The sequence below is a fragment of the Nycticebus coucang genome, chromosome 2 (assembly GCF_027406575.1).
Source record: "Nycticebus coucang isolate mNycCou1 chromosome 2, mNycCou1.pri, whole genome shotgun sequence".
NCBI lineage: Eukaryota > Metazoa > Chordata > Mammalia > Primates > Lorisidae > Nycticebus > Nycticebus coucang.
Genome location: NC_069781.1, coordinates 103,436,004 through 103,462,926, shown reverse-complemented (window position 1 = coordinate 103,462,926; position 26,923 = coordinate 103,436,004). Strand labels below are relative to the sequence as shown.

The window sequence follows — 26,923 nt, the reverse complement described above, 5'->3', positions numbered from 1 at the left end:
ATTGTGTTAAGACATTTACATTCTACATTTACTAAGTTTCACATATACCCTTGTAAGATGCACCGCAGGTGTAATCCCACCAATCACCCTCCCTCCACCCCCCCTTTCCCTCTTCCCCCTATTCTTGGGTTATAACTGGGTTATAGCTTTCATGTGAAAGCCATAAATTTGTTTCATAGGAGGGATGAGTACATTGGATACTTTTTCTTCCATTCTTGAGATACTTTACTAAGAAGAATATATTCCAGCTCCATCCATGTAAACATGAAAGAGGTAAAGTCTCCATCTTTCTTTAAGGCTGCATAATATTCCATGGTGTACATATACCACAATTTATGAATCCATTCGTGGATCGATGGGCACTTGGGCTTTTTCCATGACTTAGCAATTATGAATTGGGCTGCAATAAACATTCTGGTACAAATATCTTTGTTATGATGTGATTTTTGGTCTTCTGGGTATATGCCTAGTAGAGGAATTACAGGATTGAATGGCAGGTCTATTTTTAGATCTCTACGTGTTCTCCAAACATCTTTCCAAAAGGAATGTATTAATTTGCATTCCCACCAGCAGTGTAGAAGTGTTCCCTTTTCTCCACATCCACGCCCCTTTGGCTAATTTTTATGTGTATCCTTTCCCTACATAAACCTTAAAGATGAGAATAATGGCTTCTAGTGAATTCTGAGAGTCCTTCTAGAGAATTATCAAATGTATGGGTGGTTTGGGGAACCTCCTGAACTTGACATTGGTATCAGAAGTGAGTGTGGTCTTGGAAACTATGCTCTCAAACTTGGCTAACTCTGGGCAAGAGTATAGGTTTATTTATTTTCCAGTGCAATTCTGGGTATTTCCAGACTCTTGCCTTGCATAATCACTTCCCCTTCAGTGAGTGTGACCTGTGACTTGCTTCTAACCAATAGAATATGGCAAAGCTGATGGCATATATATGATTACATGTATGTGACTGCTACACAAGACAGTACTGCCCATCTTGCTAGAAGACTTCCTCTCTCTCTCTCTGGCCCTAGAGAAGCAAGCTTCCATGGTGTGAGCTGCCCTATGGAGGTCACATGGCAAAGAAATGAAGGAAGCTTTCAGTCAACATCCACCAGGAAACTAAGACCCTTAGTCCCATATTGTGCAAGGAACTGAATGCTGCCAACAACCACATGGGCTTAGAAGTGGATCCTTCCCTACTCCACCCCTGAAGTGAGCCTACAGTCTCAGTTACATTTTGACAGCAGACAATGAAACAAAATCATGCCAAACTCTTGACCCACAAGAAATGTGAGATAATATTAAATAAATGTGTATTATTTTAATTAGTCCACTAATTTCTGGTAATTTTTTACACAGTAATAGATGACCACCACAATCGGCAAATAGTGATGTTGTTCAGAAATGCAACAGAAGAGGAATATTTCTAAAATGCAAATAGGATCATTTCACTTGCAGTCTTAAGAATCTCAATGGACTCTCACTGACTACAGACTAAAGCCCAAATACCTTAGCAGCATATAAAAGACTCTTCTTAATCTAACCCTATTTCCCTCTGTAGTCACATTTCTTACTATGGTACATCCTCTCACTTCTTCTCTCTCTCTCTCCAAGTTCCAGCTATATGCAAAAAATTATAGATTTCCTAAGTGATCTATCCCCATCCTATCCTCGTGTATGATTCTCCCCTTGCCGAGAATATCTCACCTACCCTCCTATCCTACACTCTCTACAAAAGTCAGCTTGAGTGTAACTGCTTTGACGTCACCTAGTCAAGGTTTGTGGCTCTCCCAGGTTATCAAAGAACTCTTTGCACATTTCTGTGTGGCAAGCCCCATTGTGCACTCAAGTTGCTAGTTTGCTACCTTTTCTGCTAAACTGGAGACTATAAAAGTTTCTGTGGGGGAGAAACTGAGTTTGCATATGTGAGTGTACTTGTCTGTAGTTGTAGCACCTTTAATGATACTAAGTATTATATGAATACTATTAAATGAATTTATTAAATGAATGGATGCTAATAACATTGTATCCATTGGTCATATTTTTTCAAGAAAAGATGTTACAATCCACAAAATAATTTTGTGTAGTATAAAATATCAAACTTTACATAATTAATTAAACCATGAATCTCTAAATTTCTCTAAATTTGAGTATAATATCTAGCCAGCTTACTACTCAACATCTTGTTAACTTGTTACATAATACAAGTCAACTTCTGCTATTTCATTATTATATCTTTCAAAGACTTAAACAGTTTTTTATTTTCTCTCATTTATTTATTTATTTATTATTATTATTTTTTTTTTTGTAGAGACAGAGTCTCACTTTATGGCCCTTGGTAGAGTGCCGTGGCATCACACAGCTCACAGCAGCCTCTAACTCCTGGGCTTCAGCAATTCTCTTGCCTCAGCCTCCCGAGTAGCTGGGACTACAGGCGCCTGCCACAACACCTAGCTTTTTTTTGTTGTTGTTGCAGTTCAGCCGGGGCCGGGTTTGAACCCGCCACCCTCGGTATATGGGGCCGGCACCTTACCGACTGAGCCACAGGCGCCGCCCTTATTTTCTCTTTAAAGCTATAAAGCCAACAATTTATATTAACAAAATCAGAGAAGTTCACACCTAAATTTAAAATAGTTCACAGTCAAATAAAAACTTGAGTATTAAAGTCAATTTATTTAAACTTTTATTTGTAAGTCTCTAAAACCAATTTTAGCTAGGAAAGAGAACTGATATTTATCCATACTTGTGAAATGTTTAGCTTAGAGGAGAGAGAAACGTTACCTCGATTGCCAAAAGCACCAAAGAATAAAAAAAAAAAGTGAATCTTTTTTCTAAAAATTATATGGTATCTACCATGCCACTTAACTTTTAAAATAAAATTTAATATTAAAGTAACTTATATAAAGTTTCCTTCATTCATCAAACAAAAATATTTTTTAACTATCTATCCCTCAAATTATAAATCAAATTTATTTCTAAAAAGCTAATTCTTTTTTTTTTTTTTTTTTTTGTAGAGACAGAGTCTCACCTTATGGCCCTCGGTAGAGTGCCGTGGCCTCACACAGCTCACAGCAACCTCCAACTCCTGGGCTTAAGCGATTCTCTTGCCTCAGCCTCCCGAGTATGCTTCAGTTTTGTTACATGTAACTAAAATGAGAGAAAAAAATGCCAAATGACAAAACTATAAACTAATAATAAACCAATTAGTGCAAAAACTAATTTTTACATTGGGACTTTATAGCTTTTATATTAATTATAGTATTAAGATAATATTTTAGTCCTCATAAAATAAAGAGCTAGACTATGCTTTTTTTGGTGTTCGATTTCATTCAAATAGCAGATGTTTTACCTCTGGGGAAATTACAAAATGAGAAGCATGATTTTATAACTGTATCATTTTCATAAACTAATCTTCATGAAAATATTAGTGCTTATTACAGAATAATAAAATGACCCAAGTTTACAGTCAATTAGTTAAAAACAGTATGAGAGCAGTTACGAGTATCTTCAGCACAGTTCTCTTGTACAACACACTGCATTTCACCCTAGAGAAAGAATGTTGGCAGAACTCTCTACCACACGGAAACTGCTCTTAAAGCTGTTAGGCCCTGACATTTTATTCAGCAGTTAGAAATCAATCCACAGCTGTCCTCTTTCACCCTCCCACTTGGGGCTAATGCACAGACATGAACATCTATTGAGGAAAATTACAAAAAACTTCAAAACTGCTGTAACGGTAGGCTTGTTTTTCACATATTATTTTAAATATTGTTTGTTAAAGTGTAACTAATCTAATAGTCTTAATCAATGTAAAGGCCATCTCTAATTTGTTTAAGTTTCAGTTACCTCAAACATTTTCTAGCAAGTACTTACATGTATCACTGTATAACTTTAACATCCATGCAGGCAAGAACGGGTTTTGCAAAGTCACAAATGCATTTTATTGTTCCTTTTCAACCACTGGATTTTTGACAAATTGGAATCCATAATGCAGCATCAGCAACTCTGAGTGACTATGTTTGAAGTTACTTAAGAAAACTGAAATGTGCATCTACCAGATAAAATTTACTGATAAGCCTAAAAGAATCCTTTTCATTACATTCCCCAAAATCCCTTGATTAAAGTTCTATATTTTTTCTAGTAGGCAATACTATTTTTTTTAGTTTCATAGTTTAAATTTAAAAAGCAATATGATTAACTAAAAGTACTGAAAAGAATGTTGTAATTAAAATTACAAAACCAAGAAAAGTAAAGACATATGACTTTTCCTATATTCAGTACCACATAAAATGTTAAGTGTTAATGACTACTTTTCATAATGTTAAATTTAAGGTTTAAGCTTTCAAACTTTCTTGGAATTTGTTTCTGTTCATACCAATACAAATCAAGAGTTCCTATAAAGTCGCTAAGTTGAAATATGATATTTTTAACTCACATGAGACAGGATCATGGGTCTTCATTTTAACTATTTATACTACAGGTATCCTAAGCAGAACTCAATTGCACATCTGTCCCTCTTTTGAAGGCACATAATTATTAAGAAACTTAAATCATCAACATTTCTGGATTTTTGATAGTGAAGAAATAAAATTATTTCCTGAAAGTATTTTTTAGAATGTTCACTGATGTATAAAAACTGTTAGCATCTAATTAAAGATCACTAAGGGTTAAATACTTGTTCTTTGGCCCCTATTGCATACACCCTGCCAAAACATCCTCTAAGCTTTTAAATATTGCTTCGAAGGTCTGCGTTTTTATTTCCAGGGAAAAAGAGTTTTGTCCCACAGTCAGCAGGCCACTAGTTTACTAACTTCCAGTCACCTTGATTTTTGCAACAATGAAGACTCTGCAGTCTACACTTCTCCTGTTATTGTTTGTGCCTCTGATAAAGCCAGCACCATCAACTCAGCAGAACCCACGCATTACCCATGATTATGGAACAGATAATTTTGAAGAAAGTATATTTAGCCAAGATTATGAGGATAAATACCTGGATGGAAAAAACATTAAGGTACTTTATTTCTACTCTAAATTTAGCTTCTAAAATAGTACCCATTTAAACGCATGTTTTTGTTTTTCTGAATGTGTCTGATAAGAGAAAAGGAAAAGCACTTTAAATTATTCATAGTAATTCATAATAATTATCTCTAAGATTATATTTCTAGAGTATGCATGCCTCCCAGATTAACAGGCAGTACCTATGCCAACCAGTGTCTTCAGTAACCAAAATATAAAATGTAAGGAAAACTATACTTTATGATGATGCCTCACCAGTTGCAATTTATATGTTAAATAATGTTACACAATGTCCTATATGTGTGTATCATATTGCTTCAAAAATGAATTAGAAGGTAGGTGTATTCGGAGAAATAAAGATGAATTATCAGCTAAAGATTTATTATTTTAGAAAAACAGTTTAAGCAAATAGAGTACTGGTTATTTTGTTATCTGTAGCATTTTAGAATTTATGTGTGCCAATTACAAATAGTACTGAAAAATAAAAAAATCACTCAATGTTGGGCTTTCTTTTCTAATCAGTTTTAATGATTTAGACCTTCTATCAATTTGTACTAAGTAACTGTAACTATAATTGAGTTAATACTCTGCAGGGATGGCTTTTACACTACATCACTCATACCATACCTTTATAGGCAAAGTAATTACTCGTTTTCTTGGCACACAGAAACGAATGCTGGGTAAGGGAAAAGTTAATACAGCACATAAGTATCTGTTACCCACTTCGTGTGTCACACAAATAATGGAAAATGAGAAATGCAGCTAAATATATAACAATACTGATTATATCAGAAGTTCCTCTCCACTATAGATTGGATGGCAAAGTGTTTAAGATTGACCAGTTATAAATGTTACTTTCTCCTTTTAGGGTGAGGATACACAATGAGCAAATGTCAACAACACAATTTTGCTCAGTGGAGTTAGTTAATATGATAACATTATTTTTGCCCATTATTAAGACAAAAAAGACAGGTTAGTCATAGCTTCAAGTTAAAAAAAAAAAGCAATCCATCATAACATAAGCTATTGGTTCACTTGGATGATTTGAATTAATCAAAAACACTTTCAAAATTTCCTATTCCCTAAAAAGTAATAACTTTAGAGATGATTTTCCCTCTGCTTCTTCTCTTTACAGGGCTTTAGAAGTTTCACTATCTTAATACAAATTCAGGTTTTAAGATATTTGTGGAATGGAAGAGAAGTCAACAGGACTTGATGTACATGTAAAAATGCAGAACGGAGGGAGGATGTTCAACCAGCACACAGATAGGAGAATGAAGGTGAAGGGCAGAGTCAGGAAACAAGACTGAGACTGAAGCAGAATATATACGAAGGGTAGAAAGACTAGCAGCACCGCACATAACATTCTGTAATCTAATGGCAGAAAATGTACTCTCCAAAAACAGGAAAAAGAGTTAATGATATTGATGTGAATTCCCTCAGAGTTAATTAATGGCCTGTGCTAGTGGTCTGAGCTGGTAGGTAAACTGGAATACAAGAACTACAAGGGCCAAGGCTTAACTGAAGCATGTAGGTAAAAGTTCACCCCTGGAGGAAACCAAAAGACCTTAATCAGTACTTCACATGTGTCACATGGCTAGAGTTCTCATCCCACTCAAAATGGCAGAATCTGAACACGGAACTCACCTTAGACAAGAACCATGAGGAATAACAGTTTCATCTGAGAAAAACTCTCACTCCAATTCAGAGAATTCTCTTCTACCTTTCATTTGGAATTTCAGTGTGTTCAACATTTATTAACCACTGAGTTCAGCCATGGGACATATAAAAATGAAAAAGACCTACTTCTTTTACTCAAGGAGCTCATGGTCTCTAGAATGAAAACAAGCTGAACAAATATTTACATTATAATTTGATGAATGATGAAATGGGTTTATGTATAAAATCCAAATGGAGCAAAAATAAATGCCACTAATTATAACTCTGAGAAGTGTCATATGTGATCCCTAGATTGTAAAGTCACTTTATCACAACAGATAACGTACTTTTTTTTCTAATAGGAAAAAAAAACTGTGGTAATAACTGATGAGAAAAGTCTTCAATTACAAAAAGATGAGAGTGTAACACCATTACCCCCCAAAAGAGAAAATGATGGTAAGTATGAATATTGTATAATTATTTTTCTAAAAGGGTCTTTTAAAAATAGCTGTAATGGAACTTTATTCTTTGTAGTAATCAAAACTTGCCTCAAGATATAGTAAATAAAACACTGGAATTTTATTTCCAATAAAGTCAAACGGGTATATTGGAAGTGCATATCATTTGTCATCACACATTGTAAATAAGAAATATAGAACAAAAACATTCAAGAACTACCAAAGCTTAGTCCACAATTAGCCTCCACAAAGTGTAACTTTCTGTCCATAAATGGTATAATCAAAATACTGAAACACTGATTGTTTTCCAAATATAGGATAAATACAATGTAATTCTTGCCTTCAAGATACTCGCAGAAGTGTCCATATACATAACTATAATGTACATTTCCATTAAAACATCAGAAAACTTATTGTAAAATAACTACAAGTCCTACTTAATAGTTTCCATATTATTTGATTTATTCTTTCTTTATCAGAATAAGTATTTCACACAAAAATAGGAGGTCAAAAATCACACACTAATTTCTATACTGCTGTAATAAAATTAAAATGACCTTCAAAGATGTGGTAAGTATTATGGTAAAAATAGACTTGAACAAATGGAAAGAAATCCCTTGTTCTTGGATAGGATAACTCAACATCATAAAGATGTCAATTCCTTCTAAATTTATAAATTTAGATATTCCCACTAAAACTACCAACAAATTTCTTATAAAGCTAAAAATAATTGATTCCAAAATTCACATGGAAAAACATATGTAAATAGGGGAAATACTGAACAAAGAGAGGTACATGACACTGGTAATACGAATAGACAAAAAGACCAATAGAATAGCGTATGAGGCTCAGCGCACGTACGTAGCTCAGTGAGTTAGGGTGCTGGCCACATACACTGATGCTGGTGGGTTCGAGCCTGGCCCAGGCCTGCTAAACAACAATGACAACTGCAACCAAAAATAGGCAGGTGTTATGGTAGGTGCCTGTAGTCCCAGCTACTCGGGAGGCTGAGGCAAGAGAATCACTTAAACCCAAGAGTTTGAGGTTGCTGTGAGCTGAGACACCATGGCACTCTACCAAGGGCAATATAGAAAGACTTCATCTCAAAAAAAAAAAAAATAGAATATGAAGTCCAGAAGTTATACACATGGAAATTTAGTATTCAATAACAGTACCACTTAAATCACTAAAGTAAAAATGGTGTTTTTAAAAACAGTGCTAGGAGAACTGGGAAGCCATTTGAAAAAGGATCTATAGCTTACACAGAAAAATAAACTCCAAATAGATTAGGAAACAAAACTATATAAGCGCTAGAAAATAATCTGGGTATAGGATGACTCAAAATCTAGAGAGAATAACAGAAAAGAACAATAAATTTGATCACAAGAATGCATGTTACAAAAACAAAGACAACTGAAAACTGGGAAAAATATTTGCAACATAAATTACAGATAAATGCTATAACTAGAGTAAACTGATAACTAGATAAACAGGTAATATGTCTTATTTATAAAAAATTTAAAAATTGAAGAAAAGAAACTGACCAAAATTCCATTGGAAAAATGGGCAAAAGAGGCCGGGCAAGGTGGCTCATGTTTATAATCCTAGTACTTTAGGCAGATGAACTGCTTGAGGTCAGGAGTTGGAGACCAGCCTGAGCGAGAGTGAGACCCTGTTTCTGCTAAAAATGGAAAAATTAGCTGGGCATTGTGGCTGGTACCTGTAGTCCCAGCTACTAAGGAGGCTGAGGCCAGAGGATTTCTTGAGTCCAAGAGTTTGAGGTTGCCCTCGAAACAGAGTGAGACTCTGTCTCAAAAATAAAAATAAGATAAAAATGATCTGACTAAAAAAGATGTTCAACCTCACACACAGAGACATACAAATTAAAATTATATTGAGATACCATTTTTAACCTGATTGACAAAATCAAAGTATAACAATATATGATAATATACTTCATTTGCAAGGCTGTAGCAAATCAGTACTTTTACATAGGAATTTGGCAATATATCTAACAAAACCAAACATATGTTTACTTTTTGATATAGCCATACAGAGAGTATCTATAAGGATATCTATGATATCCCTTTCATATAAGAAAGAAAGGGATATCAGAAAATGTACATCTCTATGAGGGAAACAAATGAACAAACAAACAAACAAACAAAAAGCACCAAAAAACAATCCCGGACCAAGAGGAATTATGGGAGAGGGAGTGACAATTCTCTGATTATACATTTTTTGTTTTGATTTGGTTTTTAGAACAATGCTAATGTTTCAAACAGGCAATATAAATAAATATAAATTTGATATATGAATAAAACTAACGGGAACCAGGTAAAAAGAATCAAAGTTGGAATATAAACAGAAAAATTAAAACTTAATGTTTCAAATTAATATATCATAACACACTAGAGAAGGAAAAAAACATAATTCAAATAAGCATTAAATACAGTATTTTGACTATATACTTCCAGGCTAAGGACAAGGACTATAAAGAAATATTAACTTCCAGTAAGTGGTTTGTTTTCCACAGTGTTATGAATTAGAAATACTGAAGCTACTTAATGTGTATTCTAGAAGTGAGCAAATTAAATACACATTATAAATAATGAGAACTAGGTTTCACACTGTCAAAGAAAAGCATTACAAACTTGAAAATGTGGAAAGATAGAAAGAACATTGTAGGGCCAGGACTGATGGCTCAGGACTAAATCTCCAGCACTTTGAGAGGCCAAGGCGGGAGGATCTCTTGAGGCTCAGGAGCCTGAGCAGCATACAAGATATCATCTCTATAAAAAATAGAAAAATAAGCTGAGTATGGTGGCTTGTGCCTGTACTCCTGGCTACTCGGGAGGCTGAGGCAAGAGAATCACTTAAACCCAAGAGTTTGAGGTTGCTGTGAGCAACTTAGGAGATTGAGGCAGGAGGATTGCTTGAACTTAGGAATTTGAGGTTGTAGTGAGCTATGAAGATACTGCTGCACTCTAGCCTAGGCAACACAGCAAAATCCTTTCTTAAAAAAGTAGATTGTGAGGCGGTGCCTGTGGCTCAGTGAGTAGGGCGCCGACCCCATATACCGAGGGTGGCGGGTTCAAACCTGGCCCCAGCCAAACTGCAACAAAAAAATAGCTGGGCATTATGGCGGGCGCCTGTAGTCCCAGCTGCTCGGGAGGCTGAGGCAAGAGAATCACGTAAGCCCAAGAGCTGGAGGTTGCTGTGAGCCGTGTGACGCCACGGCACTCTACCAAGGGCAGTAAAGTGAGACTCTGTCTCTACAAAACAAACAAAAAAAAAGTAGATTGTGGAGTTGGACCGGAATGGAAAATATTAGTATTGACTCATGGTTTTTATAAAGAAATACTGAAATATATATGTGTTTTCATCTGAGTGTATGTACATATGCATACGGTATGTATTTATGTATACATGTGAGCAAATGGTGTGTACATATATATGTGCATACACAAGTTGTATGTGTGCATACTATATATAGATACAGACACAAATAGACACACACTGACAGTTCCTAGTTCTCTGCTGAAAGAACCTAGAAACAATGAGATCCTGGGTGCAATGAGCACACCTAGCATTAGATCTTGGTTTCTAACACCATTCTTCACCAAAAGGCAACAAAGTGAGACTCTATCTCCAGTGCTTCTTGAAGAGATAGTTGATTTCAGGGTTGGGGAAGGAAAAATGCAAGATTGGTTAGAGACGTTCCTACAATGCCAGAAAACAAGGAAGTTCTTGAAGTTCTTCTAAAAATCCATCAAAATATATAAAATAAATAAAGGCATATATGTATAAGAAATACATAAAACCTACACACTGAAATCTAGACAACCGTAAGAAGACCTGAACTGAAGTTGTGGAAGCCTCAATATCATCAAGATGTCAATGTTCTCCAAAATTATTCATAGACTCAACACAAATCTAATCAAATCATAATAGGCTCTTTTTTTTAAATTAACAAGCTGATTCTAAAATTTATATGAAAATGTAAAGAATCCAGAATAGTCAAAACAACATTGAAGAACGAAGTTGAAACATTTATACTATTTAAGACTTACTATAAAGAGTAAGAGAATCAAGATACTGCAGTATTGGCATAAATATAAAAAAAAAAAAAATAGATAGTGCTGGTTGCGGTGGTTTATGCCTGTAATCCCAGCATTCTGGGAGGCCAAGATGGGTGGATTGCCTGAGCTTGAGGGTTCGAGACCAGCTTGAACCAGAGTAAGACCCTGTCTCTAAAAAATAGCTGGGCATTGTCATGGGCACCTATAGTCCCACCTACCTGGGAGGCTGAGGCAAGAGAATCACTTGAGCCCAAGAGTTTGAGGTTGCTGTGAACTCTGATGCCACAGCACTCTACCAAGGGCAACAAAGTGAGACTCTATCTCAAAAAAAAAAAAAAAAAAAAAAAAGATTAACAGAGTAAGAGTCCAGAAACAGGATTACAGAGGATGGTCAACTGTTTTTTTGACAATATGACAAAGCAATTCAATGGGCAAAGAATAATCTTTAAAAACGATACTAGAAGAACCAACCATAGGAAAATTTAAAAAGAATCTTGAGGCCAGGCATAGTAGTTCACTTCTGTAATCCTAGCATTCTGGAAGGTCGAGGCAGGAACATCACTTGAGCTCATGAGTTCCAGACCTGCCTGCACAAGAGCAAGACCCCATCTCTACTAAAAATGAAAAAAATTATCTAGGTGTTGTGGCTGGCACCTACTGGGAAGCTGAAGTAGGAGGACTGCTTGAAATCAGGAGTTTGAGGTTGCTGTGAGCTAGGCTGATGCCAGGGCACCCTAGCCTGGGCCACAGAGTGAGACTGTTTTTTTTAAAAAAGTATCTTGACCCCTCCTGACATACATAAAAATTAGGTAATTAACATAAAAATTAGTTCAAAACATACCTCATACTTACATGCAAAGAGCTTAAACTATACAACTTTTAGAAGAAAACAAAGGATAAAATCTTAGTGGAGGTAAAATTTCTTAAATACAACATAAAAAGCACAATCTACAATGGAATCACTATTCTTCATTAAAATTTATAATGTTTGTTGGGCGGCACCTGTGGCTCAAAGGAGTAGGGCGCCAGACCCATATGCCGGAGGTGGCGGGTTCAAACCCAATCCTGGCCAAAAACTGCAAAAAAAAAAAAGAAAATTTAGAAAGTTTGCTCTTCAAAAGACACCGATAAGAAAATAAAAAGACAAGTCATGATGGAAACAGTGGTTCACACCTGTAATCTCAGCACTCTGGGAAGCCAAGGCAGAAGGATCACTTGAGCCTAGGAGTTCCATGCCAGCCTGGGCAATATAGAAATCCTATCTTTACAAAAAATAAAAACAAAAACTTAGCTGGACATGGTGGGAGTGTCTATAGTCCTAGCTACTTGGGATACTGAGACAGGAAAATTATTTGAGCCCAGGAGTTTGAGGCTATAGTAAGGTATGATTGTATCAATTCATTCCAGCCTGGGTGACAAAGTGAGACACTGTCTCTAAAAAATAAAAATAAAATAAAAGACAAGTCAAAGCCTGTGGTAAAACATAAATCTGACAGAGACGTGTAGAATATATACTTTTATAATAATTCATCAACAATATAAGCCCCAATTAAAAATAGGCAAGAGATATGCACGGACACTTCACTAAAGAACATATGTGGATGGCAAATAAGGACATGAAAAGATGTTAACAATGTTAGGCATTAGAGAAATACAAATTAAAACACAGTAAGATGCCACAACATACCCTACTTGAATGCTAATTAAAAAGACTGACCATACCAAATGTTGGCAAGGACGTGAAGCAAGTAGAACTCCCATATACTGCTGATGACAATGAGAGATGAGCATACAATTTGTAAATATTCAGACAACAGAATACTACTCAGTAATAAAGAGGAATGAACTACTAACAATGTAACAATGGATGAATCTCAAAATAATGATGAAAGAAGTGAAAGAAGCTAGAAAAAGGAGAATATACTGCACAATTATTTTGATAGAAAATTCTCTTCAGTGCAAAGTTTGCATTTAGGTATACTCATCAAAAAGCAGATCAATGGTTGGTTGGGGACATTTGGGTTGTTTCTAGGTTTTGGCTATTTCAAACAAAGCTGCTATGAACAATATGGACATTTTTGTATGGACTTAATACCTTCATTTCTCTTGGGTAGGAGTGCAATGACGGGGTCTTACCTTTTGAATAAAGTCTCAAACTATTTTCCTAAGGCTTGTGTGATTCTACATTTTCACCAGCAGTGTATAAGAATTCTACTTGCTCCAAGAACTTAGAGGGATTACTAAGGGGCATGAGAAAACTTTTGGGGGTGTTGAATATGTTAATTACCTCAATTGTGGTGAAGTTTCATGTAAAAAACTTATAAACTACAATTTCAATACATAGAATTTATTGTATGTCAATTACAAAAAGCTGTGGCAAGAAAAAAGCTTGAAAGGGCCCTCCTTGGATAATCTGTGACAATTTGATTATGAAAATAAACATGATGGCAATGGATCAGGATTCATGGGACAGAGTATATATAAGTTCATACTGACGTAAAAAAAATAAATAGAAGGGAAACCTCCACTTTACAGCAGAATGCCAACTAACAAATGTAAAAGAAATGATGGAATTAGAAAATCGCTATTTGGCGACTATGACGGTGATAAGTGACTTAGGGAATAATCATCAACAGATGCTAAAATTAATGGACAAGAGTCTGATGACACACCAGACATTTAATCTCAAAGGGCTTCTCCAGAAGACTATTAATTACAAGGTGAAAAACAGTAACTTTACAGAGTGAGAAATGGAGCCAATACCACTTGAACCAAGTGACCGAAGATAGTGTCATGAACGGGATAAACAGAGAGGGCACTGAGGACACACTATCACTGCCATGGTACTCCTGCCCAAAGTGAGGAATCTCTGTCAACTAAAAGACATTCTGCAAAAAAATGCCCCGAAAAATAAAATTAAACCAGGAGTGACGGCTCATGCCTGTAATCCCAGCTACTCAGGAGGCTTAGGTGGGAAGATCACTTAAGGCCAGGAGTTCAAGACCAGGCCAGGCAACAAAGACTCATCTTAAAAAAAAAAAAAAAAAAAGAAAGAAAGAAAAAGAAAATTTAACAAAAAGAAAATTAAAAGAGGGGAAAAAGCTCTGTATTTTTCAAACAAAGTGAAAAGTGAAAACAAAGACTAAGAAACTATTCTAGGTTAAAGGAAAGAGGCTTGACAAATGCAATGAATGACTTGGGGGGGGGTGTTAAAGGATCCTAACAGTGCCTATGATAACGCTAATTTTTAAGTTAATGTTTTGCTCATTTAAGTAGTGGTTTCTAAAGTCATTAGTTACTGTCATCAATCTGAAATGTTTCTTACATATCAAACTTCATAAATCAAGCTTGCGTTTATCTTAACTTCAACTTCATGAATTTTGTTGGTATTCATATGAAGAAATAAAATTTTCAATCAATTCAGCAGTCATCATGTGATCATTAATAAAACAGAATAAAAAGAGAGTGTGGACTGCAGACTCTCAAGACAATATTCTGGAGAATTATCAAGCACCATGCAGGTCACAAGTTACCAAGATTGAATATTTTTCCTGTTATCACCTTGACTCAGTAAAATATATCTTCAAATTAGTAACAGCATTCATGATAGCAATAATTTTACCACTAGGAGCCAAATATTTTCAAGCTACTGTTTATAATTTTTTGACTTTGTTTCTTGATTTAGAAATGCCCACATGCCTGTTGTGTGTGTGTTTAAGTGGCTCTGTATACTGTGAAGAAGTCGACATTGACACTGTACCACCTCTGCCAAAGGAATCAGCCTATCTTTATGCACGATTCAACAAAATTAAAAAGCTGACTGCCAAAGATTTTGCAGACATACGTAAGTTTAAATAATTATATTAATTAATAATTACATTAGTATTAACTCATGTTATTATTTAACTCATATAAACACAAGGCTCCACATAGTTGCGACCTACCACATAGAGGGAGGGTTGTCACTGTTGGAGTATATTAAGTATCTACCACACTTCACAAAAATCTATTAGTTTCTTGGTGAATTTTCTTTCCATTTGGACGTACTCTGTGATCTTTCTTTATGACCAACTTCAGTGTGTACGTTGACAAGCTGTCTAATATATATGGGCAACTATATCTTCTCAACCCAAATAGGACTGGATTCAGGATCCTTTTCCTCAGACAGTGAACAGCATCAATATAACTAGGATGCTTCTCCAAAATAACTAAGATGCTCTTCCAACAATAAAGTTTTATTTTTTACCTTCAATATTAAAGCACAGAAATTGCTTTTTCTTACTGTAGCTTTTCACTCTTAAAGCCTGACTATATATTAAAAATATCTAGAGAAATTATTTTTAAGATACTGATATCAACTCTTATTTCCCAGAGCTTCTAACTCAAGTCTTGGGTAAGGCCCAGCTAGGATCTTTAAAAAAACAACCAAACCCCTTGGATGATTCTAATAAGAAAACAGTATTGAGAACAGTAGCATTTAATTTCTTCCCAGGTCATTAACAGTCTTGTACTTGTATTAAGCCTTAACCCCACTAGGATGTTGCTAGGGACACACCAGAATCTTCCTTTTTTGTAGTTTCAAACCCTAATCCTGGATCACAAATTTCTTTTCAGTTTTCTAGACTCCAATGTTCTCAAGTGTTTCTGAAGAAAATTACACCAAGAAATGCTCACTGGCCCTACTACACATTTATGAGATCAACCAGAATTGGATTCGTGCTGCCATTGGTAGCTCCCAACTATGAACTGAAATATAGTTCAGTCTCATTAATTTTGGATTCCATATTTGTGAATTACCTATTTGTTGAAATTTATTTGTAACACCAAAATTAACACCTGTGATGGGTTGTGTGGCAAACATTTTGAGTTAAATAAATGACATACATTTTCCCAGTTTAGGTGAATTTAAGTGCTAACATTCTTAAGTGTAAGGTTATTACATGCCTTACAGACAAAATACATGTTAGATATGCTTCATTCAGGCATGAGTTATACTGCAACGTTTAATGAATGAATAATGTATATTAAATAAGATATCTTTAAATAAGAACACACATAAAACAAGGTTATGTACTAACTGATAGATGAAAATGCGTGATCAGGGACTTACGGGAATCTAACCCTATACTTCCTCTAGGAGTAACAGTTCAGTATTCACTAATTTAGAGTTTGTGGTGATTTTATAGAACACGACTAGTATGAATGAGAAGTAACTATATTTCCCAGACAAAAACACACAAGCTACTGTTTTTTTCTGTCTCTCAGTATGTATCACTCTAATAAATCAGGGAACATTTTTGTCTTTGTTGTTATGTAATAAGGCATGATTATGATTAAGATAACATACCTACAATTATTATGCAATATGCAAGCAAAATATCCCAACTATTAGGCCTGCGCAGTGGCTCACACCTACAATCCTAGCACTCTGGGAGGCCAAGGCAGGTGGACTGCCTGAGCTCACAGGTTCAAGACCAGCCTGAGCAAGAGCGAGACCCCATCTCTAAAAATAGCCAGGCATTGTGGTGGGCGCCTGTAGTTCCAGCTACTCAGGAAGCAGAGACAAGAGAGTTGCATGAGCCCAAGAGTTTGAGGTTTTGTGAGCTATGACATCATAGCACTCTACAGAGGATGCCTAAAAAAAAAAATAAATAAAATCTAAACTATCATATCATTCTATTCGATCAATGACTACTTTTTATGATTTATAACAAGAATTCCTTTCAAACTGCCTGAACATTCTGAGGAATTCAAACAGAGAGGATAGAAAGATTCCACTAATGGCTCGGGCACCTGTACTCCGTGGTTTGGATGCCGGCCATGTACACTGAGGCTGGTGGGTTCAAACCTAACACCGGCCTCCTAAACAACAATGACACTGCAACAAAAAAATAGCCAGGCGATGTAGCAGGCGCCTGTACAAACAGCTACTTAGGAGGGTAAGGCAAGAGAATTGCTTAAGCCCAAGAGTTAGAGGTTGCTATGAGCTGTCGGCCACAGCACTCTACTGAGGTTGATATAGTGAGACTCTGTCTCAAAAAAAAAAAAAAAAAAGAAAGACTCCATTAACTTTAAGATTTCTTCCAAACTTGAGATTCTGGAATTCCACTTAGAAGGGGCACCAGTGTCAGGTACAAAAAAATGCTTGATGTTCACTCAGCAAAATTTTACTGAGCTATTAATTGCAGACACTCTACTAAACGATGTTTGAGTAGCTGTTAAACAAATGTTCTTTTGTTCAATCACAAATGAAAATTTAACTTCATATTTTTTGAATATTTTTCCTTCAAGCTAACTTAAGAAGACTTGATTTTACGGGAAATCTGATAGAAGACATAGAAGATGGTACTTTTTCAAAACTTTCTCTGTTAGAAGAACTTTCACTTGCTGAAAATCAACTACTAAAACTTCCAGTTCTTCCTCCCAAGCTCACTTTATTCAATGCAAAATATAACAAAATCAAGAGCAGAGGAATCAAAGCAAATGCATTCAAAGTAAGTATTTTATAGTAAAACTATACACAGTTATTATTGATAATGTGATATATAAAACAGAAACCCTGGTTTAGAATTGTTTTGGCTACATTTTAAAACTATTTTGATTTAATAAATTATTTACATAACAAACAGCTATACTATTTGGCTTATTTAGCCTAATTTATCCCTGGTCTAATACTTTTGTCTTATTTCAAGGGATTACATTGTTTCTCATTCTTTCTCCTATCCACACAGCAAATATATTTGTTTAGACAGACACAGTTGGTCCCCTCATGGCATTTATAGTCTGCAAAAATTCAAAGTGTATTTTCTCTGTGTTTCTTTTCCCATTATAATAACAACAATTTATGAAGGCCAGAAAAAGTTCCAAAAGTAAATACTGAATTTGACTTCTAATATTTAAAAATATTAGACTCTAAAATCTATAGAAAGACTTTCCTTGAATTTCATGATGGCATCTAACACAAAATTCTACATGCAAGAATTAAAAGGCCAGGCATTGTGGCTCACGCCTGTAATCCTAGCACTTTGAGAGGCTGAGGTGGGTGGATTGCCTGAGCTCAGGAGTTTGCGACCAGCCTGAGCAAGAGTGAAAAATAGCTGGGTGTTGTGGTGGGTGCCTGAGGTCCTAGCTACTTGGGAGGCTGAGGAAAGAGAATCACTTGAACTCAAGACTTTGGGGTTGCTGTGAGCTATGTCAGAGCACTCTACTGAGGGAGACCAAGTGAGACTCTGTCTCAAAAAAAAAAAAAATTACTTATATTTTTAATTTAGCAATTGAAGAAAGTATTATGTAGGAAAATAGGAAGGTGATCTACCTTGACTTATGTACCCAGGTTGTCGCAAAACACATGGTCTACAGAAGTAACCACTCACGACAATGTCCATAGCTCTGAGGTATCATTCCTAGTCCTGGAGGATAACTTCAGATAAAAGGATGAGATGATTATACCACTGCCGGCAACAGACATAACTTCATTTGAAAGGCAAAGTCTGTTGCTTCAAAACATAACTCCTAATAGAAGGTCCCCTAACTATCACAAATTCATTCTCATAGGAAAAGCAATTATCCAATGTACTCAATATTAATACGAAGCCAGTAGACAATCTAATGCATGCCCACATAGGAGAAAAACTCATTTCAATTCAAGTTGGAGCAAGGGGGAACAGAGGGAGGGGAAGATGGGTGAGGTGCTCCCACTGAATAGGCAAGGTATGGGGGTGTTTGGTACACATTTTGCGTGTGAGATGTAACTATAAGAGGGACTCTACATAACAAATTCAAATATTTTGACCTGGTTGTTTGTACATTCACATTAACCTGAAATTAAAAAAAAAATTCTATAGAGTTTATGATAATCCCACAAATGTATAATCTGTCCACAAATATTATTCTGTTAGGAAATGTAAAAATATTCAATTTTTCTTTCCTTTTCTTTTTGTTTACATTTGAGGTGTCCTTTTTCAGCTTTAAGAGATGTTTTAAAGTTGTATCAGAGTACCTCTAATGTTTCTTCTCAGAGACTCAGAAGTTAAAGAACTCTTTATGTCTTTGAAAATATTAATCTGAGTTGGTCATATTAGTAACCAAGATATAAAAGACCTATAAAAGATGATCGACATTTCACAAAAAGAATGTTTAAATATTTGCGGTGTTACATATGTATTACATAAAGAATTCATGACAAGTTGTTATAAAAATGATAAACTTGGCTACTTTGTAATTTTGCTTAATGCTAATGATAAAACCTAAGTTACTCTAACTCATGTAAAGGAAGTACACTGGGAAGAAAGGAGCCCGGTGCCCATGTGGTGGAAGGGATTGGGTCAGGGATGGTGACTCATGCCTGTATTCTCAGCCCTTTGGAAGGCTGAAGCCAGAGGATTATTTGAGGCCACAAGTTCAAGACTAGCCTAGGTAGTAACAAAGCAAGACCCCATCACTACAAAAAAATTCAAAGAATTAGGTATGGTGGCATATGCCTGTAATTCTAGCTACTTAGTAAGCTACGATTATGCCACTGTATTCCAATGTAAGTGATAGAGCAAATATCTGTCTCTAGAAAAATAAAAAAATAAATGAAATATATCAAGAAAAGGATAAAAGGATAGTATCAGGCCAGGAGTGAAAGCCAACACCTGTAATCCCAGTACTTTGGGAAGGTGAGGTGGGAGAATCACTTGAAGCCAAAAATTCAAGGCAAGCCTGGGCAACAGAGAGACCCTGTCTCTAATAAGAATAAAAAAAAAAAATATTAGCGGGGCATGGTAGCACGTGCCTATAATCCTAGCTACTCAGGAGGTTGAGGTAGGAGGATTTCTTGAGCCCGAGTATGGAGTTACAATGAACTTTTTCATGCTACTGCACTCTAGCCTGGGCAAAAGAGTAAGATTGTCTCTAAAAGAAAAAAAAAATAAGCATTGTCAGGGGAAACTACCTCCTGAATTTATAGCATATAGTCATACACAATAATGGGTTACTGATCATGAAAGATAATCCAACACAAAGTCCTTTGGAGAAAAAAAACATATCAAGCTAAGTATTAAATAAATTGTTTCAGGAAACATCTTGTTAAGCACTCGTAGGAGTAGTAACTTTGCACCACCTTTCTAGAAATTGGTGGAGCTTCCAGATGGGAAGCTCTGGAAGTACAGGAGAGATTAAGGGAGCACCAACGTCCAACATCCAATGTCAAGGAGCGACTGACTTCATTAGCTGCTCCCAAGACTAATTGAAAGGACCTCAGATGCTAGTATCAGGGCTGGGTATTCAGAGATGAGATGAAAATAAAGGACCACACATCATACTCATACACACACACACACACACACACACACACACACACACACACTCTCTCTCTCTCTCTCTCTCTCTCTCTCTCTCTATTTGAATCCTGTGAAGGAATGCACACACTTCGATAATAAACAAAACTTTTATTAACAGAAATTGAACAACCTTACCTTCCTCTACTTGGACCACAATGCCCTGGAATCTGTGCCTCTTAACTTACCAGAAAGTCTTCGTGTAATTCATCTTCAGGTATGATGGTTCTTTTCACAATATCTGACTTTAATTACCTGTGGGTCGAGATCTTGCAACTTATTGGAAATCTTACCCATTCACATGCAAACTTTGGTAAGATCACTATAGTACTGTTACAGTTAATTGCTTATTAAAAATATGAATATTTAGCTAAATGAGCTCTTCTGCCCAGAAGCCCAGGTTCTATGCAGAGCATAATGAGTGAACCAGTGCAGTAGGTCCAAAGTCTGCTGTTGACTGGGATTTTATTCCAGGTGTACACTTGGCATTTTATAGTTACCAGTAATCTGACACACAGATTTGAAGTGAGGGGGTGAGGGGGCACTTAGACCTCTTATTTCTGTTTTTTTTTTTTTTTTCTCCAAACAGTGGTAAACATTTGCTTTTGGAGACTTTTCAGCTGGCCATACAATATCAACTTGAAGTAATGCAAAAGTGAAGAGAGAATGAAAATAAACTAAAACTGGTCTCTTGGTGTCACAAGAATTCCTACTTGTTCTTTTATTTCTTAGACTACTTAAGGACACAACACCCATTCTGAGGTGAAACTCTAGAACAGAATACTTTCTCCAACTAGTATGATAGTATTACTACTCAGAACTTTGTGTTATTACTAATTATGGATATTACTCTAAGTAACAGCAAGAAGTCTGTTCTTCTAAAATAATACTGTAGACTTCTAAAAGGAGGCTCAGATTATACACAGAGGTTTTTATTACCACAATATTAAAACTTACTATTTCGATAAAATATTCTATGGAATCCTATGACAAAGCATATGAATGGTTGATTTCAGATTTCTGAATAATTTTTTCCTCTTATTTTTCAGTATAACAACATAACTTCAATTACAGATGATACATTCTGCAAGGCTAATGACACCCGTTACATTCGGGACCGAATTGAAGAGATACGCCTGGAGGGCAATCCAATTGTCCTGGGAAAGCATCCAAACAGTTTTATTTGCTTAAAAAGATTACCCATAGGTTCATACTTTTAACCTCTATCAGTACAACATGTAAATTAAAGTACATACATACTTATACTCTCTCAATAATGTCGAAAGGAATATAAGTATTGGTTTCATATTAGCTTTGTATCCCTTTATGAAGGAATTTAATGTTTTCAGCAAAGATGTTCAAAAATTTTACATGTTATAAGTAAAAAGACTGAATTCCTACATTCAAACAAAGTAAAGTGAAAAATACGTCAACAGCATTACAAATTCCCTCTCGTTTATATGTGACTACCACTTAAAAGTCTGAACTGTATCCATGAAAGTATCAACATTATTTCCAATATAAATATAAATTATACATTAGAATCAAGTTGTTGCTGTATTTTTATGTAAGTACCCAAATATGAGGTGCATTATTGCTATTACTAATGATGTAAGAGGATAAGTCCAAGAAACTTTCAACTGTTTGTTTTTCTTGGCCTTTACTTTATTTCAAAACCATTGAAGGCAGATGTTCCAAAAACTTTGAAAAGCTAAATATTTCCAGTGATCTCCCATTTTTCTTTTATAATTCATAATTATTCCTTTTGAAGTAGGAACTTTGTTTTCTTCCTATCAAGGCAGCTATTTTATTATATTTTCACTTAGCATGAGAAATAGGATAATAGTCTCATACCTAGGTAAAATTTTGTAAATAAAGTAGGACTCCAGTCTCTCATAAAGAGCTAATGCAGAAATGTTCAATGTTCTTCTGCTTTGTGGTCACACAGTTATTGTCATTTGTAAGCTTGTAAAATATATGCTTTTATCTTAATATTAACATTCTATGTCTACCACAAAACATATTTTAAAAGTCAAGCAAGCTAAGACCAGTATGCTTATAAGAAAAAAATCAATAGTCCATCTATTTCTCAGAGGATAGATAACAAGTTTCTCCACTCAAAGAATTTTCAAATCTAAGATAACTGCAAATATTTTCTTTGACATTATAGGAATGAAAATCTCATCAATAAATCTGTCTAAAGATAAGAAATGTATTCTGTGGTGGCACTACTCTTTCCTAGCCATTTAGACCCATGTTTATCCTAATAAACTCAATCTCACAATAAAGTTTCTGTGCAACATTTTCTAAATACCCAGGATGAACTGATATTATTAATGGTGAGAATCTTATCTTCAATTTAAGAGTGATAATTTATGATGACTCAATACTTCCAGATTAAAGTTACTAAAATAAGTTTCCTCTGCCTACATCCCACTCAAGTCTTAGTCCACACATTGCTTTTAAGACTGAGACTATCAGTATTTTAGAAACATAAGTCTGAACTGTATCCATGAAAGTATCAACATTATTTCCAATATAAATAAAAATTATACATTAGAATCAAGTTGTTGCTGTATACCATTGCCAGAATACACACTTATTCCCATTTATAAGCACCTTTCTGTTTTTTCCTGCCTAGAATGATATATGTTTTTCAATTACCCTCCATCCCAGATGAAAATTTTTTATTAAAGCATCTGTGATATCTTAAGGCCACAATTACTCTTCCAGTGATTATTAACTTGCTCACTTATTCTGATAACTAATGATTATAATTATTATACTGCTTTCTCATCATTTGTGCGCATGCCTCATTTCCCTATCACTGAAAGCTTACTAAAAGCACTGAACATGTAGCTTTATACTTTCAAAGTGCTTAGCACAAGAGTGAGCACATGTGAACTGAATATACAATAAATATTGCAAAATAAAATCCACATAGAGGACTTCTGTTTTATTCAGAAAAATGGAATCTTTATACTATCAGAATTTCGAACAAATTGATAGAGATATCTGGAAATATATACCTGATAAAGGAAGGCTCAGTGAAGACTGAGAGTAGGAAAAGTGAACAAAGGACATACCTGCCGTGTTTCTAGTTTTCAGAAGAATAATGTATTCCTATATTCTTTTTATGGTAAAACTTACCAAAGAAAAACACTGTAAAATAATTCTCAAATTTAAAAATATTTAAAACCCACTAATTTTAAATATAATAATGATCAGGGACAAAGGGCCTTGGCAAAAAGCCTTAATTATAGTATTAAAGAAATAATTTTGGGACTTCTAGACAAGACAACAATACAAGCATGGGTACCTTACACCTACATATTTAGGAACTTAAATAGCAAAAATAAGAGGCCCAGTGAGGTACCTCACGTCTGTAAATCTAGCACTCTGGGAAGCTAAGGCAGGTGGATTACCTGAGCTCAGGATATTGAAACCAGCCTGAGCAAGACCCCGTCTCTAAAAATAGCTGGGTGTTATGGTGGGCACCTGTAGTCCCAGCTATTTGGGAGGCTGAGACAAGAAGATTGCTCAAGCCCAACAGTTTGAGGTTGCTGTCAGCTATGACACCACGGCACTCAACCCCAGGGCTATAGACAAAGTACCAAAAAAAAAAAAAAAAAAAAAGCGAAGATAAGATAAACAAGAAAAATTATATCATTAAGATCTGAAAGGTACCATGGGGAAAAAATTAGAGAAAGTAAAAATATGTTGATTCCATTATATTAAATAGTTTCATTCTTGAATAATTTTATAATTAAAGAAATAGAGATTTAAATTTAATGTATTCCTTATAAGCACTGTAGGAAGAAACTAAAGAAGACATACATAAAAGGAAAAGCATCTTGCGTTTGTGGATTTGGGAAGAATTGTGGCTGGGAAGAATCAACATTGTGAAAATGTCTATACTAACCAAAGCAATCTATAGATTCAATGCAATCCCCATTAAAATACCATCATCATACTTTCAAGATTTGTAAAAAATAATTCTTCATTTTGTATGGAACCAGAAGAAACTACATGTAGCCAAGGCAATTTTTAGTAATAAAAACAAAGCTGGGGGTATCGCCCTATCAGATTTGGCTACACTACAAGGCCATAGTGATCAAAACAGCACGGATAAAAGATTTAGATCTAAGGCATGAAACAATAAAAATCCTTGAAGAAAGTGAAGGGAAAACACTTGAAGATATCAGCCTGGGGAAAGATTTCATGAAGAAGACTTCTGTGACAATTGCAACACCACCACAAATAAACAAATGGGACTTAATTAAAGTGAAAAGCTTCTGTACAACTAAGGAAACAACAACCAAAGCAAACAGACAACCTTTAGAATGGGAAAAGATATTTGCATATTATGAATCGGACAAAAACTTGATTACTGGAATCTACGGAGAACTCAAATTAATTAACAACAACAAAAAAAGCCAACAATCCCATATATCACTGGGCAAGAGATATGAATAGAACCTATCTAAAGAAGACAGATGAATGGCTAACAAACATATGAAAAATTGCTTATTGTCCCTAATCATTAGATAAATGCAAATCAAAACCATCCTGAGATACCACCTACACCCTAGTCAGAATAGCCCACATCACAAACTTTCAAAGCTGCAGATGCTGGTGTGGATGTGGAGAGAAGAGAACACTTCTATACTGCTGGTGGGACTGCAAAGCAATACAGTCTTTTTGGAAGGAAGTAGGGAGAATCCTCAAAGAACTCAAATTAGACCTCTCATTTGATCCTGCAATCCTAGTACTGGGCATCTACCCAGAAGAAAAAAAATCCTTTTATCATAAGGACATTTGCACTAGACTGTTTATTGCAGCTCAATTTACAATTGCCAAAAAGGCTGGAAACAGCCTAAGTGCCCACCAACCCAGGAATGGATTAATAAGCTATGCTATATGTATACCATGGAATACTATTTACTCACTAAAAAAGATGGAGACTTTACATCTTTTGTATTAACCTGGATAGAGGTGGAACACATTCTTCTTAAGCAAAGGGTCACAAGAATGGAGAAGCAAGAATCCAATGTCTTCTATTCTAATATGAAGGCAGTAGATGAGCTAATGGGGGTAGGGGGTAGGGGAATGAGCAAGTGGGGGAGGGGAGGAGGGAAGAAGATGGGGGGGTCACGGTGTATGGCATACCTTTTGGGGGCAGGACACAATTATAAAGGGACTTTATCTAACAAATGCAATCAGTATACCTAATTCTTTGCACCCTCAATGAATCCCAAACAATAAAAAATAAAATACAATTTTAAAAAAGCATTGAATATTGTTAAGAGGACAACACTACTCAAAATGATAGGCAGACTAAACACAATCACTAAAGTCCCAATGATACTTTTTGCAGAAATAAAAAAGTAAACTCTAAAATTCATATAGAATTTCAAGAGACCCCAAATAAATAAAAGAATCCTGAAAAGAAGAACAAAGAAAAAAAAGAAGACTTGATTTTAAAACTACAAAGATATAGTAATCAAAACAGTGTGGTACTAGCGTTAAGTATAGACACATACACCAATGGAATAGACTAAACAGCCCAGAAATAAAACCTTGCATTTATGGTTAAATGAAAGGAAGGACAGTCTCTCTCTTTTTTATTTTTAGAGACAGAGTCTCACTATGTCATCCTTGGTAGAATGCCGTAGTATCACAGCTCACAGCAGCCTCAAATTCCTGGACTTAAGCGATTCTTGTGCCTCAGCCTCCCAAGTAGCTGGATTACAGGCACCTGCCACAATGCCTGGCTATTTTTGGTTGCAGTTGTCATTGTTGTTTAGCAGGTCTGGGCCAGACTCGAACCACCAGCCTTGGTGTATGTGGCCAGCACCCTACCCACTGACCTACAGGTGCTGAACCAGAAGGACAATCTCTTTAACAAATGGTCCTGTAAAAACTGGATATCCCCATAAAAAAAGAATTGTATCCTTCCCTTACATCACATGTGAAAATCAATTCAAAATGGATTAAAGGCCTATACTTGACATAAATTATAAAATTCCTAGAGGAAAACATAGGGAAAGATCTTTATGACATTGAATCTGGCAATGATTTCTTGGATGTGACATTAAAACACAGGCAGCAAATGAAGAGATAGATAAACCAAACTTCATTAAAATTAAAAACCTTTGGGAGAGATTTATTAAAGGACATAAAAATCACAGCTAGATAGGAGGAATAAGTTCTAGTGTTCTATACCACTGTAGGATGAGTATGGTTAATAGTGCACAGTTTCATATTTTTTTTTTTTTTTTTTTGAGACAGAGTCTCAGTCTGTTGCTCTTGGTAGAGTGCCGTGGCCACAGCTCACAGCAACCTCCAGCTCTTGGTCTTAGGCAATTCTCTTGCCTCAGCCTCCTGAGTA

The 26,923-nt window shown here is 35.4% G+C and overlaps 2 protein-coding genes across 3 annotated transcripts in view; one reads left to right on the top strand and one right to left on the bottom strand.

Annotated features, from left to right (window-relative positions):
• Positions 1-26,923, bottom strand: part of CENPP (centromere protein P) — a 274,112-nt gene that overhangs the window by 192,918 nt on the left and 54,271 nt on the right. The window lies entirely within an intron of this gene.
• OGN (osteoglycin) lies at positions 3,533-23,459 on the top strand. 2 transcript variants are annotated; one of them, XM_053577739.1, is made up of 7 exons: positions 3,533-3,733; positions 4,841-5,008; positions 7,035-7,128; positions 14,898-15,056; positions 17,504-17,706; positions 20,654-20,749; positions 21,582-23,459. In XM_053577739.1, exons 1-7 carry the CDS (start codon positions 3,674-3,676, stop codon positions 21,750-21,752), a joined length of 951 nt encoding a protein of 316 aa, XP_053433714.1. In that variant the 5' UTR covers positions 3,533-3,673; the 3' UTR covers positions 21,753-23,459. The 2 variants fall into 2 exon arrangements, with proteins under 2 accessions (XP_053433714.1, XP_053433722.1); XM_053577747.1 differs by lacking the exon at positions 3,533-3,733 and having other exon boundaries at positions 4,522-5,008.